Source organism: Quercus robur, chromosome 8 (assembly GCF_932294415.1).
Source record: "Quercus robur chromosome 8, dhQueRobu3.1, whole genome shotgun sequence".
In the NCBI taxonomy this organism is placed as follows: domain Eukaryota; kingdom Viridiplantae; phylum Streptophyta; class Magnoliopsida; order Fagales; family Fagaceae; genus Quercus; species Quercus robur.
In genome coordinates this window covers 66,456,639-66,476,159 of record NC_065541.1, presented here as the reverse complement: position 1 = coordinate 66,476,159, position 19,521 = coordinate 66,456,639, and the positions used below count along the sequence as shown (strand labels likewise).

Here is a 19,521-nt window from a genome sequence, read left to right as displayed (position 1 = left end):
CAAAGTGGTGCTTTCAACCTGTAAATTATTATGGCACGCGTTTGTTTGAGAGCTTAGTTTCAGGGTTGAACATGGTTTTACCTATATGCAATCTCTTCTAACCAACAGTCACGAATTATGGGAAGAGCATGTTAGTTGGGTTGCATTGGAAAAAACCCTTCAATCCAACCCAATTTGGAAAAAACCCTTTGATTTAACATTCAAGAATTTTTTACTTTTGTTTTACTTTATGTAAGGACGAGCAAGTATTCATGCAGGTGCTACAAATGGAAGTTCTAATGTGAAGTACTTCACGATGGACATTCCAATTGAGTTAAATGATGGGATGGAAATCCAAGTATCAAACAAAATGATTGGATGGTATTATGAAATCAACTCATTCCTACAACAATCCAAGAATTCAAAATAAAATAAAATTGAGGGAAACGAAAATAAAAGCATGTGCGGTGCATTTGAGGAAAACGTGCTCGGCCCGTAGTTATAAGAATTGAGGGAAACGTGGTCATAAGAATTCAAACTAAATTAACCGAATACCTGCTCGGCCCGTACTGTAGCCAGTGACGCCCGATACGCAGCAAGGACGTGTGTGGCATGCTCTGCGGTGCATTTTGGCCCGCTCCACCTACCAAACATGAGATGTCGACAAATGCTCATTACTGAACCTTACATTTAACAAACTTTGCTTTTATATTTCACATCCATATACTAAGCATTGATAAGTTTCTTTCGTTTGTTAGTTTGGCATATTTTTAATTATATGAAAGAGACAAATAACGAGAACTCAATGAACGTACCTAATGGCAAGGGGCCCTGAGTGCACTGGCGGTAGAGGCGGCCTCACAACAGGGCATAATTGTGGGAACCTTGAATAGGCCCATAGCTGCACCAACAAGAGTGCTCCTCCAATCTGCATCGCATCCTTCTTCGATGCACCACAAAGTTGCCTATACAGCCAGGCCAATGCTGCACTACCCCAGCTATACCGTCTCGCATTGCTGACTGGGTTGAGCAACTGCAGAGGCAGCAGTGAGACCCTGTCCGCAGACCTGTCCATGAACAAGAGGGCCCCCATCCGTACAAGTAGGTGGTAGCGGGCATATTGCTGCACGACTTCGTCAGCAGCGTCCACAACTAAGGGAGCAGCAAACTGTGCATCAAGCCAGGTGTATCTTATCCTCACCCCAGCAAGGGTAGACTTGTTTGAGTTTGGTATCGGGGGTGGAGGTTTATGGCTCAACAACTGTTCGCACAGCTCACTCCATTTGTAGTCTGTCTTCCCAGTGACAGGCAACCCATCCACCGGAAGCCCCAGCATCACCTCCATATCTTGCAAGGTGATACCCATTTCTCCATGGGGTAAGTGGAACGTGTGCGTCTCCGGACGCCACCGCTCAACCAACGCCGTGATCAAGGCGTGGTCGACCTCCATATCAGGAACCTTGAATAAACCAGTCAACCCTGCTGCATCTATGTGTTGCATGATACGTGGATCTAACCCACCCTATGGCAATACACATTTACGGCGTCGAACCTTTATCATGCCAGGCGCCTCCTGCACACGGACGAGTATTCTGTTAGGAGATTAAACACGAGGTAATTATAAAACAAACATGTATTAATAATACTACTACATACCTCGTCAGCGGCGCACCTCCAAAGTGGACTTGACCGATGATTCGGCTGCTGGGCCAACTGGGTATCCACATCGGGTCCAGGCCGCACTCTATCTAGTGCCTGCATATCTGACATGGCAGCAAATACATTGTTAGCAATTTTCTAACAAGTAAACCACATTTAATATAAAATAAAAGCATAGATTCAGTAAGACATTATATTTTGAGCACAAGATTTTCAACATCACTTCTTAAATAAATAAGAACTTGCCATAAAAAAAATTATTTCAGAACTATTTAAATCACTTCTTAAAGCTTCGGATAATTATTAATTAACTATTTATGAAAATATAAGTTATAACACCACTCGATTTGCCAAAACCCCTCATCAAAACCCCAAGCACATTTAAACTCATTAATGAGAAAATCATCATTGCAGCATATAAAAGACAACAAAATTCTCATCTTCATTAGTAAATTTACTACTTCCTTAAGTTTCAACAAAATAATCAAAATCCCACACAAAACGCAACCTAACATTAACCAACGTCAGAAAATATTTCAGAGGGAGAGGACCGTACCTGTAATCAGCGGCGGCGGGAACCAATGACGACTGATGGAGACTCGAGGAAGAGTGGGGAAGCCTGATCGCAGAGCGAGAGAGACAGAGTGTGGAGAGAGAGTGATGGCAGAGAGCGAGGGAAAGAGAGTGTACAGAGAGAGCGAGTGACTGAATAGCGTTGTGAGACGTTAGGGTCCTATTGATTCAAACCGCTGAACATAACTCGATTTCCAGTTTCCCGAGTTATGGCCGTCTACACAAACATTTTTTTATTGGGGAAAATTCGAAAGGTCAGACTAACTCGACTATAATAATATCGAGTTATTCATTAAAACTCGATTTCTCTATTGTCGAGTTACAAAAGAGGGGCAATTCCCTATTTAGTTTCAGAAAGAGGGCAAACGAATGTTTAATTTCCCAAAAAAGGGTATTTGCCCATTTTCTCCATGGTAAGAGGTTATTACTTATGTGGGTGAGGTGTAATTAACATGTATTAAGGATTAGATTATATAGAGGATTGAAAGCTGTTATTATCAAGGGTGATACAAACCTAGCATCGACACTCAAAGTGAGTGATGACAGTTATTCTAAAATAATTATCGTCACTTCGTTTTCATTTTGTTGGCTTCATAAAAAAAGTGAAAATTGTAATACCATATTAATAGAGCTTTTTTTAAAATTTTAAGATATCATACCTACAAATTAGAGAGTTTTATTTGTTTTATCATAAATAACAAATAAGAGTATCCTAATTCAAAATAAATAAATAAAACTAACTAGCCCGCACGTTGTGTGGGTCATACACTAGTATATATAAAAGTAGAGACCTCATGTAGGAAAGGACCATGGCAATCATCTTATGAAAAAACTCATTGAGAGCTATCTTGAGAATTATGTTCTCGTATTATAAACCCATGAAATACATGGACATCATTTGAATCACGACATCCATAATATATACCTTCAACACTCGTGGTAAAACATTCAAACCCACAAGCTCATCATTTAAATTATTAGAAACCATGAACATTGTAATATGGAATTCATCATAGTAAGTGTTATTTACAAAAGTTTTTAAAACTTGTCATATTATTTCAAACAAATACAACTAATTGTCCAAAGGCCCATTGCAAGTATCTATGAAAAAGCACAAATTATTCACTAACAAAAGTCCATGAGGGATAAAAACCCATGGCAAACATGTGTTATGACTATTTTGTAGGATGCACACAATCTGGCCCAAAGGGACCAGCCCATGTAAGCCAGCCCAAACCAAAAAAACACCAACAGGAGGCAAAAGATTGAGAGTGGGCAACCAGCCCTTGTTCACCCCTAACCAAAAAGAGCAACTAGAAACTCATACAAGAAGAACTAAGCCTTTGAGAATGGACTAAAGGCTGTCCCATCAGTTTCTGCCACCCTCTACCTGACGTGAATAGTGCCTAAGGGCTGTCATATCAGCTGAAGTCTAGAGAATGATGGAACTCCATCATCTTCTCCAAGATTGCACCTCCAGCGGAAGGGAAGCTGAAACCAAATCATCCAAACTCCAACAAATTAATGCTAAAAATGTTAATCACATTCAAGACGTGATTCATGTGCCAAGCCCATAAATCCTAAAGGGGAAAAAATGGGAACATGTGATTTGGAGGGCATAAAGGGATTTCCAGCAGAACCCCCTGAAGTAGACTAAAACTTGACACCTGGCTTGGGGGTGTTAAATCTTACTTCTCAGGGGTTCAAATCTGAGTTGCAGCATTAGAATTCGCTATTGATACAAGCATCAATCACAATAATTAAGCTCAGCCCCAAATCCTGGCATTTAATGCAAAAACACTCTAAAATCCCATCATTACCTAAAGAAGCAAGGTAGCCCCTAAAATGGATTTTCCTACTTCTGATCAAAAACCCCAAGAAAGCTTGACCTTGATTCAGCACCTCTGAGTAGTCATACGTCTTTGGATTCTTGTCAATTAATGCTTCCCTAAGCTCCATTATAAAAACACAAGCAACTAACCAGAAAGATAACCTAGCTACTCCTCTGAGACTTTGAGATTCGTTGGCCATTTTTGCTGGTGGTTCAACTCTCTTTTAGCTCACCACCCATCACCTTTAACCTACACCCATCTAATCCCAAATATTCTTCTCCCCCTTTACACTATCACAGCTCATAAACATCTTCTAACTAGTCACAAACAACCCACTACTCATAAAAAGCTTCAATCTCAGCATCAATCCTATCTCACTCACTCAAAAATAGCCCATATTCAGCTCGTCCATGCCTTATAAACACATATTCACCGAAGTCGTAGTTTGATATACTCGCTGCATTAAGCTGGGATCTCTCTCTCCCTTCACACCATGCCAATTAATCCTCCCTTTTTTCTTTCTAGGGAACCTTTAACTTTAACTTTTTACTTTACTATTGAAGGATATGATGTATTTATAACAATTGAACTCTTTCCTCATATTGATGTAATAATGGCTGAAAGCACAATAAATTCCTCTTGAATGAGACACATAAGGACCTAAAAATTGCTTAAATTTGTCTAATCATTGATTGTTGGACCGTGTAATTCCATCCCTACCGTTGGAAAATTTATCTTTTGGACTTAGATGTAACTTCACCCTTACCACTAGAGAATTTATTTCCCTTGAATTATCAAAACAGGACCACTAATGTACTAACTAAGTATTGTAAAGTATTTTTCATTGGGCTTTTATTACTGTTTTGTTAAGTGCAGCCTTTGTTTTTCTTGTTTGGATAGGCTTGTCATCACATCGAAAGCCTTTGGGTGCCATCTCAAGAGCCCAAAGTCAAGTTTTGGCTTGGTTTCTCAACATTTTATTCAAAAGCATCAATTTCCTCCTCGACAATATGGTTATAGCTCCACCAATGCACTAGCTTTTTATGCCACTTTTGTTATATCTAGTTGCCAAATTTAGCATTTTAACTCTATGCCTCTACCAATACAAATGCTTTAAGCATTGTTTTCCTCATGTTATTTTCAGGATGCTTTCACTTTTAGTGGTTAATGAAATCGGATTTAATAATAAAAAAAAAAATCAACGTTATAATCTTTAAATGTACTAGTCACAAACCTGCACAATATGTTGAAAATTTTGACTTTTTACTTTTTCTGTTAAGTGAAAAATGAAAATAGTAGATGAGACTTATAAGTGTTAGTTTCAAATCCTACTTAAAATGATATGGTTATTTTCTAACAAAATATAGTTAATACAATATATTAGAGTTTCTAAATTAAGCTATTTATATTTGTTATTTAAAAGTATTTTAAATTTAGTACTTTTTTTTTTCAAGAAAACTTAATACATTATACATTCAATTATTATATAAAGTGAGAGATTTTGTAAATAATGGTCAGAATTTGTTTCTAGTGCTCCTTACAAATGGTTTATCCTCTATATATCTTGAATGGCCCGAAGTGGAATTAGATATAAGTAAATCGTTTATAAGTCTTGAATGACCTAAAGAGAAAGTAGATATAGTAAATCCATCACTTATATTGCAAAAAATAAAAAAAATAAAAATACAAGACTTTAATAAGAAAAATGTAATTTTATTAAGAACTTACCAATATCACAATGAGAATGTTACAAAATTAGTAATGAAGGTTGCGTTTGGGATTAGAGTTTAAAATAAGCTTATTCTACTATTTAGCTTATTTTTGCTACTATTCATGGGTCCCACTACACTTTTTGGTACTATTCATGAGTCTCACTGTACTATTTCAGCTAACTTTTACTTTTATCAACAATACTTTCAACAAAAAGTTTTCAGTTTCAGCTAAATAAGTTGTTCCCAAACGAACTCGAAGTAGCTCCTCTTTTTTCACAAACCTCTCCTCCCAAAACATTATCGAAGTGGTCTGAAGTGGACTGAACTAGACTGAGATAGATTGAAGTATGCCAAAAAGACTGTAGTGGACCAAAATGGACCGAAAAGGATTGAATGGATGGAAATGGACCGAAGTTAATCAAAATGGACTAAAGTAAACCTAATAGACTGAAGTGGACCAAACTGAATTGAGATGGACCGAAAAGGACCAAATAGATTTAAGTGAACCAAAATGGATGGAGTGGACGAAAATGGACTGAAAGGACCGAAGTTGACCAAAATGGACCAAACTAAACCAAAGTGGACCAGAATGCTACTCTAAAAAAAAAATATATATATATATATATATATATTTTTTTTTTATAGAAACACAGTATTAGGATTTTTTCACAAGCTTCTTTGAATTGATGTGTATTGGTTTCCTTTAGGCTACAATGCAAGTGACTCAGATACGAATGAATCAAAGGGTAAATCAAAATAAGGTCAGATGTGATTTGTTGTTGAATATGCCAATAAAAAAGTGAGTTCTATGTATAGCATTCCCATTTGTTCATAAATAATAGCTTATTTCTTAACTCTAGTTTCATTCTGTTTACACTTTCTTATTGGTTATTACCCAACTTCAAGTTGTTTTTACAGTTGTGATTATTGTTAGGATATATGTGAATCTTGTTAAGAACATATGTCATTTAAAATTGGCTAATCCTTTGACAAAACTCATTTTACTTGTGATTAGGTAGATCTAGGATGTGTTTAATACTTCAAGGAACAAGAGTTCAAGTTCAAGTATTGAAGCCATGCAAATCTGTCCAAGAATCAAGTAAAAAAGTGTTGTATTTTAAAACCTCGATAGATGTATCTATCGAGATTTAAAATGTGAAGCTCGACAGATAAGCTCGACAGCTGTATCTATCGAGAATTACGAAAATTAGTTTTTCAGATCTGATTTCACGCATATCCATGTGAATGTGTTTAGGTTTTCTTTTTTCACAATCCTAAATATATATAAGAATTATTTTTAGGGCTGTCATAAGGTGGTTGCACTTGTTGTTGCAAGCATATTATGACTGGAGACATATGTCCTAGTTCATTTTTCTCTTAAAGAAGCTGTTGCATTTGTACGCCGTAGAGTTTTGTGACCAAGGAGCTTCTTGATCTTCATTGTATGGATGAACTGAAGAACTTTGCAACCAACATCCTTCTCAAGTTGGTGTGTCAGTTACATACTCGGATCCGTGCATCAATTAGTTAGTCACGTACTGGGAGCCGTGCATTAAAAATGAGAGATTGTCACTTCATTACAAGTTTAATTGTATATTGGGGTAAAGGTTTAATTGTAGGTTGGTATAAAGTACTGTGATTCATTTACTTGTAACCGCTTGTTTTAATAATAGTGGATTCTTGGGAGTGATGATCTTAAATTTACCCGATGGGGTTTTTGCCTTGGAGGTTTTCCCCATTCATAAACAAATCACCGTGTCAAATTTATTTTCCACTATATTTAGTTATTTGGTGATTTATTTGTGTTACCACATGTTATTGTATGTTAATTGACTTAATTAATTAACTTGGCTAATTAATTAATTAATTTACCATAAGGGATCAATACATTCTTGGCCTATTGTAGTGGGCATTTTTGTGGTTAAAGTGGGCTGGGCTGCCTCCTGCGGTATTGGGCTCGAGTGTTTTGAGTAAGGGAGTTGAGATCGGTCCAACTGCAACTCAACTTAGTTCGGCTTGTGCACAAACTATGTCTTGTCTACCAGGAGCACGCTCACGGCGGGTGGAACTGTTTCAAATGGGTTGCGGCAGACAGATATGATAATAATAATAATATCAAAGACTTTGAGATCTTTATTAAAGCAAACAGATAATCCTTACTTAATAAAAAGATAACCACAGTTTCAACAACAATTATTTCATAAGAAAAGTAAAGAAGAACAAGTGGGTAGTATGTGAGTTGATTGAGAGAGTAAATAAATTAGATCAAGTCTGATCCGCAGGACCAAACTAGAGAGGGAAGAACACCTCTTCTCAAAGTGAATAATTTCTCAAGGAGATCCTGCCGTGGAAATTAATCACTTTGAGGGAAGTGGACCTGAATGGTTGGTACACAAGAACACCTTTCATTTCCAGCAGAAAGCAAGATTTTGAGAGGGAGAGAGAGGGAATCAACTTACTGGTGTATGCTTGCCGTTCCAACTCTCTATCTTTTTCTTTCCTTCTTTTCTAATATTCCCCTTTTTTCTTATCTTTTTTTCTTTCTTAATCCTTGTTTCTGCTTCCTAGCTTTCAAGTTTTCAATTTTGTGGTGCTTATTGTTGTTGTTGTTCCTGTACACGGCAAGGGCCTCTTTATAGTGCCTGCCATGACTGAATTTTACTATTTTATCCCTTAACCACCTTTGTTTGGTCTGAGTGTATCTGCCGACCACCACTGGTCCGACTATGTGCCACTCCCCATCTCCAGACAAAAGAAAGCTATTTTATTTGTTTGTCTGCCGTGGCACCCTTTCCTGCTAGGATGTGGGTGTCTTCTCTCTCCCTATCCCCTATGGCATGCACCTAGTGATTCCAGCTCTGCTATGCCCGTTTGGATGGTATGTCATCCTAATAGGACACTTCCCCTAAAAGAGCCCTAGCAGGAACCTCAAAATAGGTTTTCCCCTCTCCCCACCGCCAAACCATGCCCTCTTACCTCTGACATATGACCTCACCGTGTCCTGTATTGGCTGGGTACAGGCTAGTGAAGTCTGGGCCTTGCGCGTGCCTCTCTTCCATGTATGTCCAAAATCTACTTACTGCTCATGCGTCTGTCGTGGTTGGTCTGCACAGTCTGCCGTCCGTTCTTGACCATTTTCTGGTTTCCATTTCCTTTATGGTTTGCCCTATTTGGGGTCGGGCCTTAGTTGATGGTGGGCTTTAATTTTTCTTCAGCCCACCCTTCTTCCTGCTACTATCTCCTGCCATACCACTCTATCATTCCTGTTGAGAAATTGTTTTGTTTCAATCTGGCTGGGCCTCTTTGGGCTTGCCATTTATTCTCCCCCTAATGGCCCAACAAGGCCATTGGTTCTTGTGTTACATCACTAGCGGGCTCCTGTGTCCCATTTGTTTTCCCTTGGGCGTCCCGGGCCCGTTTGCTTTCCGTGGGCTTCCTCGGCCCTTTTCCTAACTTCGCAATACCATGGGCTTTTACTGAATTCTTTGGGCTTTCCCGACCCAATTACATTATTCCTCATCCTTGGGGTTCATAGGCTTACCATCTACCCCTTACTTTCTTTGCTTTCATTACTTTGGGCCTGCCGCAGCCCATTCTAACTTTTCCAGATCATATACTGTCCATGATTTGCTTTTTCTCTCTTTCCGGGCTACTTTAAGCCCATTTACCTCTTCAAGACCTATTTTTTTTTATCTCACGAGCCTATGATCCATTATTCCTGCCGCTTGGGTTTAATGGGTTTTCTATTCGTTTGCCAACTCTTTTCCGTCCGTGTTGCTGGGCTTCTCCCTTCCACTTGGGCTTCCAAAATGGCCATCAACAACTATATCTATTGTTTCTTTTTATGCAGGGGCCAACTTCAACTCTTCAAGATGTTAAACTTTATATTTATTATCAAACAATGTTATTGCTATTCTATAATCTTGTTAAATTCCTGCATGATCCTTGTGCTTTTAATACATACATACATATATATATATATATATATATATATAGTGATACTGAGCTAATTATGACTTTTATTTGCACAAAACTGCCATTTGAGCTATTGCAAAAAAAAAAAAAAAAAAAAAATTGTAAGAAACATAAAGGCTGGACTTTTTCTTTGCTCGTAATAACGACAAGAGAAATGAACAAGATTGCAAAGCATGTTGCAATTTAGATAAAAGCCACTTATATCTAAAGGAAAGCATATCCAGCAACATATTGCATTACTAATTGAGTGACAATGTTTGGGACTTGGGAGGACAATTGGGGGTTCTAGCCTCTAAAGGTTGGCTTTTCAATTTTACATTCATTTTGCTTAATATGAGGGAAATGAAAAAGAAGGAATTATAAATGATCGATTGTGCACAATAATTATGTAATATATATGCCTCGTCTTCTGCAGTGAATTCTTGGGTTGTGATGAGTTCCAACTCTATTTGTGTTACAATGACAATCTATGGGCTGGATTTGTTATTCTTTAGTTCTCTTTCTTTCTCTATTATTTTAGTTTTGCTAGTTCTCTTCTGTATTTACTTTCTCTAAGTACATTGCATCCATGTATTGTATTTATACCAAGAGTTAAAGGTTGAGTGGATTTTTCTTTCCTTTTCTTTTTACAAAAATTTATGTTCTCATCACTCATGGTATTTTGTCGTAATGTTACAGTTGATGAGGTTGTAACTGCTAGGCTTGTTCTTTCTTTTGTTGATTCCAAATGTCACTTGGTTTGTTGAGTTGTAATTATGAATGATCTTGCATTGTATAGATTTTCATTGGATTCAAGAAGAATTTGCTTAAATAACAAGCCTCAAATATTGGACAGCATACTCGCATACATACTTTATTTTGAACAATGAACATTTGATTTATTTTGATCATGTAATATAACTTACAAGTTACAACCCACCTCTTACTTGGGTGTTTGATTCAAATATAAGTTACAACATCCTTTACTAAGATTTTAAGTGAATAATGTTACAAATGATTGGTACATAAAAATGAGGATAGATGCTTTTTGTATAGGTGTCAAGTTGCTACCAACCCCTTGTCTTGGAAGTGCGTCCTGATTATATGACATTGGTTTTGCCTTCTTGCATCATATGGTTAAAAGCAATCACCCATATGAAATATCTTGGCATTGGAGATAAATAAACATCCTCCCTTTCACATGTGAATCCTACTTGATTGCACGGTTCGTACATTGATAGAGGGAGGATGCATGTGTCTGATTACATAAGATAATTATTGGTCACAAGGTCACTCTTTACTTCCTATCTGGAAAATGTCATCTACCTTCATGTTTGTCCGTTCTCCATTCCCATGGCTTCTCAGGATTCAATGAAGCCCACAGGCCAATTCACTTAGCTTGAGCCTCTTTTTCCCACTGGTACATAATTCATAAACATAGAAATTACAATGTTTGTGAATAGGTCAATGCGTCTTGGAAAACTCACTCTCACAGTGTTAACTAGAGAGATCAATTGTTCATTAAAAAAAAAAAAGTACTAATATATAATATATATACCTCATCTTTTGCAGTGAATTCGTGGGCTGTGATGAGTTCCAATTCTACCCATCTTTCAATGTCATCAATCGGTTGGATTTGTTGCTATTTTGTTCTCTCTCTCTCTCTCTCGTTTTGCCCTGTATTTACTTTCTCTGGGTACGTTCCTTCCATGTGTTGTTGTATTTATACCAAGAATTAAAGCCTTAAAGGTTGTGTAGATTTGTCTTTTCTTTTTCTTTTTACAAAAAAATTATGTTCTCATCACTCATGGCATATTTTGTTGCAATGTTACAATTGATGAGGCTGAAACTAATAGGATTAAGATGAAAGTCTTGTCCTTTCTTCTGTTGATTCTAAATGTATCATTTGGTTTGTTGAGTTGTAATTTTGAATGGTCTTGCATTATATAAATTTGCATTGGATTCAACAAGAATTTGCTTAAATATCAAGCCCCTAATACTGTACAGTATAGTAGCATACATATTCTCTTTTGCACAATGATCATTTGATTTGTTTTGTTTAGGTAACACAACTTACAACTTACAACCCACCTCTCACTTGGGTTTTTGATTCAAACATAAGTTACAATAGCCTTTACTAAGATTAAATACATATTGGTTCATATGACTGGTACATAAAAATGAGGAGAGATGCTTTTGACATTCGGTGTCAAGTTGCTACCAACCCCTGGTCTAGGAAGTATGTCCTAATATGTTACATTGGTTTTGTCTTCTAGCCTTATATGGTTAAAAGCAGTCACCCATAACAAGTACCTCATACATCGGAGATAAATATTCATCCTTCCTTTCACATTGTGTGAATCCTATAGGATTGCAAGGTTCGTACAATGATAGAGGAAGAAATCCAATGCATGAGATAATTATTGGTCACAAGGAGATCTCACTTTCCTTTTTATTTGGAAAATGCCATCTACCTTCGCATTTGTCCTTTGTCCTTCTTGTTCTTTTTTTTCCATTCCCATGGCTTCTCAGGATTCGATGAAGCCCACAGGCCAACTCTCTTGTCTCGAGCCTCTTTTTCCCACTGATATCATAATTATTAAACATAGAGATTTACAATTCTTGTTAGTAAGTCTTATCTTTACCTTTGATTTTTATTGAAAACTCACAAACATATTGTTAGATTAAAGAGGCTTAACATGGAGAAAGTACAATAATAAAGTAAAGGTAATTTCTTACTCTTGCAAGTTCTGGACGTTGGTCGAAGGCTGCATAGTGCCATGCAAAACCTTTCTTGAGCATTAATTTCTGGCAGTGTGAGAAAAGAGGGATAAGTTAGCTCAGTGTTAACCATTGGCAACACCACATGTGGTTCAGGGTGGTCACAGGACCACCCTGACCTGGCAAAATAAATAATTATTATATATAAATTTTAAAAATTTATAATTTTATTATTCTTTAAAAAAAATTTATGACCAACCTAAAATTTTTTAGGCCCAACATAATTAATTTTTCGACAAAATTTGGCAATAAACTTTATTGTAGACTAAAACTATAACTCTACCCAATATTTTTTTTTATTGGATGTGAATTGTGAAAAATTTACTATTATTATATTTTCTTCTTATACAGTGGTGGCTCCAAGAATTTTTTTCAAGGTGTTTCTCAACAAGCATAAATTACACAATCTAATAAAAAGAAAATTTTGTATATTAACAACAACAATAATAAAAAAAACATGCAAATACATAAAGTTTACAATTGCCTTCTATGTGGTTTTCTTATCAAATATTTGTCCATAATTCTAGCAAAAGAATAAACGATAAACTATAAGTTCATTTGAAATATTAATAAAATTATTAATTATTGTTGTTTAGTTGTTTCATTAATTTGTTTGTCTTTTATAAACTATAATTTGTTATATTGTTGTTTCATTAATTATAAAATTATTAGTTATTGTTTAACCTAACAAAATTTAATTTGTTTGTCTTTTATAATGTATTGTTTCATTATTGTTTAGCCTAACATAATTTAGTTGTTTAATTTGTTTATTAATTGTCTTCTATAATTTGTTATGTGAATAATTAATATGTATAATGTAATTAAAAGTTGAGTGGGCCAATTAAGTGATAAACCCAAGCCTTAAATTATACCCATGTCATAACCCAAACCATAAACCAAGGCCCACCCTTTAATTTAATTTTATTTTTAATAACTTTTTTTTTCCCTTTTCCTTTGTTTTCTCCGTCAGGTCATATTTTAACTTATGTGTCATTTTTGCTTGAACCTTTTTTCTCTCCTTCACGCGTGCTTTACATCTTATTTCTATACTGTCTCTTTTAGATTTTTCTTTAGATCTACTTTCCTCTTTTCTTTCTTTGTCCTTATTTCCTAGTCACAACTTTTCTTCGTCCTTAAGCATCGTTTTACGCCGCCACCATCCTTCTTTCAACAAGCATCGTTCATCCCTAATAGAACCCCCATGCTCCTCTCTCAAGCCGCCTCTACCCAGCACAACGTCTCCTCACCTCCATTACTGATCTATATCTACTTTGTTTGGATTATAGGTTTATATTTTCATTATTTTGTATGGGAAGTCAAGAGTTTTTGTTTCGACCCGTAATCCCTTTTTGGTTGAGGGTGTTCCTAATTTCCAGAAACACCCTGGCCTAAATGTGGCGCCACCACTGTTCTTATATCCTCCATACTTGTAAAATTTCAAAAAGATCAAAGATTAATAGTTATGTCATCAATCAAATCTTTAAATTTTGAGTTTTTGTAGTCTAAAATTACATAAAAATTTAAGTTTATAGATCAAATAATAAATAATATCCGATTAACATAAAATTTGACATGTGTCTTAAAAACATAAAGAACATGGAATTCAACGGTTAAATTTTCAAAATACATGACCACGTTAATTTGTTTAGTCTACAACTAAGTTTATAGCCAAACTTTATCTTTAAATTTTGGCCCCTTTAACAATATACTAGGTCCTTACAACCAAAAAGAAAAATCCTAATAAATTTTGTATCTAACTAAATTTTTGAAAGAGATGTAACTACAACGTTAATAATGAGACTATCATACAAAAATTTCAAAATAAGAAAATTCCTATAAGAAAATTATCAAACTGTACATGTATGTGTGTGTGTTTTGGTTAATATATGAAGTTCTCTTTTGGGTAAAATATTATTTTCGTCTCTAAACTTTTAAGAGTTCTTTTTTCATCCTTAAATTTTGCAAAACGTTCTATTTTACCTCCTTCCGTCTATGGATATGGATTGAAAGCTTACTTGGTATTTGACTTAGACCAAACCATTTTGTTTTAAAAATTATGGACAGGTGGCATACATTTATTGGCACATGTGAAAAACACATTCCCATTCCACAGGAAGATGAGTGTTTTTTAGTTCTCGTTTGGCAACAAAGAAAATGAAAGAAATTATATATAGTAAGTTATTTCAAGTTTAGTTAAGTTCTTCCACGGTTCGAAATCCAAAGAACTACGCTGTGAAAAGTTTAAGGCTGTGTTTGGTTCATGTAAAATATTTTCCGAAAAATAAATATTTTTTGGAAATGCTATTTTCGGGAAAGGAAAATGTATTCAGGCTGTTTGGCTGCCTCGGAATTCATTTTACGGAAAATCAATTTCGGTGTTTGGTTCGTTCAAACATTTTACAAAAAATCAAGCTTTGTAACCAAAATAGAAAAAACAAGAGAAGAGAAAATTTGATTAATCATTCCACTGCATCAAATGGGAAAGTAAGAGTAATCCAATTCAACCCAATTCCACACTCACATTTTCCCACTAACCAAACAGACCCACAAAAGAAACAAAATGCAGAAAAAAAAAAAAAAAAATTAATCAAATCCGGTCAAATTGAGAGAAGAAGGAAGAGAGAAAGGCGACTGGGTTTGATCTAGAGGTGAGATTGCGCAGCGGAGGCGAGATCGAGCGGTGTTGGAGTCGATCTTTGCTTGATCGGCGTGATGCAATTGGTGCAGTGTTACGATCGACGGGACCGGTGCGACCTGGTACGATCAGCGCGGTGCTGCGATCGACGAGCCCGGTGGAGTGTGGGTCATCGGACTAGAGCTCGGTCTGTGGTCGTCGGACTAGAGCTCGATCTGAGGAGTGCCCTGTTGTGAGAGAGCTCAGACCGTGTTGTGTGAGGAGTGGAAATGGTTTGAAGTGAAAATATGAACGGAAATGATTTTACGGGTGTTTTGGGTTATTTTACGATCAAAGGGGAAAAGCATTTCAGTTGATTGAATTTACTGGTTCAACCAAACACTCAAGTTTTACGAAAAAACATTTCCGGAAGTAATTTGAAGCCAAAACAAACACAGCCTAAGTTTCATGACTTTGCTATGTCCTTTCATTTTCCTTCTACTTTTCTAGGCAACCAAACAGAATGTTAAGAATTTTCAAGTTCACAAAAACTTAATTCTCAATAACAAGGAAGGGCTGAAGGCAGAGAATCTAGCCATATTTTGAAGATTTTCATGCCGGAAATCTTTCAGATTTGCTATATTTAATAAAATAGAGAGTTGCAAACCAACGTAGAGGAGAGAGAGAGAGAGGGAGTCAAGCTCAAATTGGGGATTTTCAATTCTGAAGTTTAACATTGAAAATCTTCAAAGTAAAAAATGTAATTTAAAATGGCATGTGTGATTTGGTTGAGGACAAAACTCCATCACACCCAACCCCTACTCTCTCTCTCTCTCTACTGCTTTCAACGTTTCCTCCACCAGATTTCAAGATGTGTGCTTTTGTGCCTTCAATCTCTACACGAAACCTATATAACCCAAATAGCCATTCACTTGTTTTGATTTTTTTTTTCTTCTTATTTTTGACATTTTCTTTGATTTCGATAAGAGGGTTTTCTGGGTTAGTGAACAGAGTTAGAGAGAAAGAGAAAGAGATAGAACAACTAATTGGTAAAAAGAGACAGTGTGGGTAATGGTGAATGGTGATGTTCAGTAACGAAGAACTAAAAGTGAGATGTGTGGGCACTATTGTTTTCCACGTGTGCCAATAAATGCATGCCACGTGCCCATAATTTTTTTAATACAAAATGTTTTGGTTAAGTCAAATGCTACGTTAGCATTTTATTAGACCATGTAACTGATATAAACAAAATGATGTAATTTAGAACATTTTGAAAAACAAATTTTTAAAAATTTGGAGACCAAAAACAAACTCTTGTGAAAGTTAGAGACAAAAATTATATTTTACCCTTCTCTTTTTAGTAAATTTTGGTCAATAATAACCGCCTTAAAAATATTCATAGACCCGTCACTGGTGTTACAGGGCAAAAGAAAGCAATGTTGAGAGAAACAGTACCTGAACAAATATGCCATTGCAATATATGTCAGCTACGTAGCGGCCATATTGATCTACCCCATAGACAAGGACTCTCAAGCACTTTCCCTGCACAATCTTTGTCAGCTCTTCCTTTGCTTCTTTCCCATATGGCATTTCATTCTCTGGTGCATCTATTCCCCTGTTCAGAAGCTATTAAGTATTAAGTACTGATGCTATATAAAAAAAAAAAAGTAAAAGTAAAAAACTAACAAATAAATAAAAAAGATTAATTGATTGATACTAGGCTAAATGCCTCCCACAGTAAAAAATTTCCATTAATTTCAAAATTTTAACTAAAATCTCACAAATTCATTATTAAAGAAATTCTCTATGTGGACATTGTTTGATTTCAAATTTTTTTGTTAAAATTTTGAAATTGTTGGAAATAATTAACTACAAGGGATATTTTATCAATCACCAATTAATCATTGGAGACGTGCTTGATTTCACAGTTAAGGGGGGATTGAATTTGACCCCCATAATTTAGGGGGGCAAATTGCAATTAACCAAAAAACTAAAAGATTTAGCTACTTGAATCCTACTGTAATTTTACCTTAGTCGAATTCGATACTTTCGAGCAAGGGTTTCCTCATTGTTCTGATTGAGTATCCTAGTGGAAGAAAACAATAACAAAACTATAATATTGAATCAAAATTGGAATCAAGGCCTATGCCTAGTAGATGACTAACCGATATCCGGACTCAATCATTTTTTTGTGAATTGCATCTGCTTCTGTATAATTTTTCTCAGCACGCGCTTGTGATCTTTGGACAGCTGCTACTTGTACTTCTATAGGAACACAAGATGACTCCCTTGGGTCTATTGTACTGACATACACTGTCATCCCATCTCCATCTGCTATAGCTCTTGGATCAACCTAGTTTCATTCCAATAATTCATTATCAAAAAGTTTATAGACATAACGTTGTTCACAACTATTGAGGTGGCAAATTGTTAATGCTAAACAATATAATGATGTCACTGTGTCAGTGATGGACTCATGTGAAAGTTAATTACAATTTACAACTTGCCACCTTGGTAAGTAGTGAAAAATATTGTATCAACAGTGATTCATTATATCAAACCCAGTTCTATGACTTGATTATGATCACATACATTGAGTTTGAAAAGAGTGTGGTTCTTACTGGAAATGTCTGAAATTCATACTCTACTCCTTCAGGTAATGATGTTGGGGCCTCAGCAGTATGTTGGACTAGGGTATGAGGAAGAGGAAGACCATAGAAGGCCAATAAACCCTACAAAAAAGGCAATTTGAGAATGTTTGTTACTTTCTTCCATTACAGTTCTATGCATTATGCAACAAGTTATACATATATGTTGTGACAGGATCTTTTATAGTACCTCAACATCTGCCTTTTGGTGTCTCTTCAGAGTCTCTATGACAAGCCTAGCAGCTTCTTCAGGTGTTTTTGGAGGGGGTTTTGCTGCTCTCCATGCCTCTAATAGTTTTCTGTACCTTCATATATTGTCAAAATGTAACCTTTTTAGACAAAAAGCTATGCTATAGAGCCTATTCATCACTCTCTTTTTTCCAATTTCTTGCTAAATATCTAATAATTTTACTCTATAAAAAGAAAATTGTTTAGATAAATTGCATGCTAATTAATTACCAATTAGCTTGAGCCTTCTTAGACGAGACAACATGCTTGCTGAGTCCTTCCGGGACCTTAAAACATTAATCAAAGCATTAACAGGATGGATATTTATATATATAACTTACACAAAGATAATTAGCTCAAAATTTTAGCTTCATAATTACTTTGATCACTTAATTCAAAAACATTTGGGTTACTATTTCAATTTTCAAAGAAATTGAAACCAGAAGAGAACATATGTACCTGGGAGGTGATCTCGAAGTGAAAGAGATCATGAGCTAGAGCAGTAACACCAACGTTGGCAGCCGACACACCATGATATCCTTGTGATTCCAAGTCCTCATCTTTTGTGGGCTTGCACCATTGCCCACATAAGAACCTTAAGACGTTTCCCATTTTGGAATTTCAGAGAAGCTGATCCACACACAGTCACACAGAGAAGCTGAAGGCGATGAAGTACTTTTAAAGTTTAAAGGAAGAATTTTTTTTTTTTTGTTAGCAAAGACTTAAAAAGAAAGAGGTTTTGGCTCGTGGTTTTCGGCGTTTCGCCAGGAATCTTTGGTTTAACAAAGGGGGAAAAAGGGGTAGGCAAACTATCGAAAATGGAATCATAGTGACACGTGGCGCGTTCTGATTTGTCTTTCTTTTGTTCTTCTTTTTTCTTTTTCTTTTTTCTGAGGCAGTAACTTTTTACGATGAAGGTCCATCGTCGATCTGTGTAAACTTTGTTGAGGTGTGGTCGTACCATCAAATTTAGTGTTCAACAGTGTTACCGTAGCTTTTAAGATGTGGTAAGCTCTAAACTTTATTTTGTGTTTTCGTAGTGGGTTTGAAAAAATTATTTTAAGGATTGGGTTCAAAAGTCCTGTGGTGGGATTTTTTTTTTGATGTGATAGAGAAAATGACACCATCCAAATGTGCTTTTATCCAGGTTACGCTAGCTGCTAATTATTATTAGCTATTTTATGCTTTTGTCGTATTAGATTTTGCATGCATTGTTTTTCTTAGACCTAAACCATTCATTGAATCGTAAAAGAAAAAAGTTTAAGGTTTTTAACATCGAACTGAGGTCGAACCGTAATGACGTCATAATTAATTTAATAATTATTTAAAATATAAATAAATATATTTTTATTTGACTTACAATTTTAGATTTATTGTTTTGTATATATATAGTCTTCAAATTATAAGTTCATATTCCAATCTCTAAGCCCAAATATCAATTCAATAATAATAATAATAGTAACAATAATTTGACAGACTCATCCCTACATGCTAAAGATACTTTGCGTGTCCTACTCTTCCCTACTCCTAGGTAACATTAT

At 35.7% G+C, this 19,521-nt stretch overlaps 1 protein-coding gene across 4 annotated transcripts in view; it reads right to left on the bottom strand.

Moving 5' to 3' along the window:
* The window catches only part of LOC126697803 (staphylococcal-like nuclease CAN2), a 39,465-nt gene extending 20,707 nt beyond the window's left edge, over positions 1–18,758 (bottom strand). The window contains exons 1-9 of one of the 4 annotated variants that reach the window (XR_007646257.1): positions 18,440–18,755; positions 18,212–18,267; positions 17,943–18,057; positions 17,726–17,836; positions 17,270–17,457; positions 17,134–17,190; positions 16,560–16,719; positions 12,449–12,517; positions 12,023–12,293 (exon numbers count right to left, since the gene is read on the bottom strand). Coding sequence is in view for 3 of the 4 variants with exons in the window: in XM_050394906.1 (XP_050250863.1) it covers positions 12,180–12,293; positions 12,449–12,517; positions 16,560–16,719; positions 17,134–17,190; positions 17,270–17,457; positions 17,726–17,836; positions 17,943–18,057; positions 18,212–18,267; positions 18,440–18,592 (1,023 nt within the window). In the remaining variant the exon portion in view is untranslated. Of the gene's footprint in view, positions 1–11,050; positions 11,127–11,643; positions 12,294–12,448; positions 12,518–16,559; positions 16,720–17,133; positions 17,191–17,269; positions 17,458–17,725; positions 17,837–17,942; positions 18,058–18,211; positions 18,268–18,439 lie in introns of those variants that run through there. The other 3 variants (XM_050394909.1, XM_050394906.1, XM_050394908.1) reach the window with 3 other exon arrangements.
* Positions 18,759–19,521: the final 763 nt, after the last annotated feature.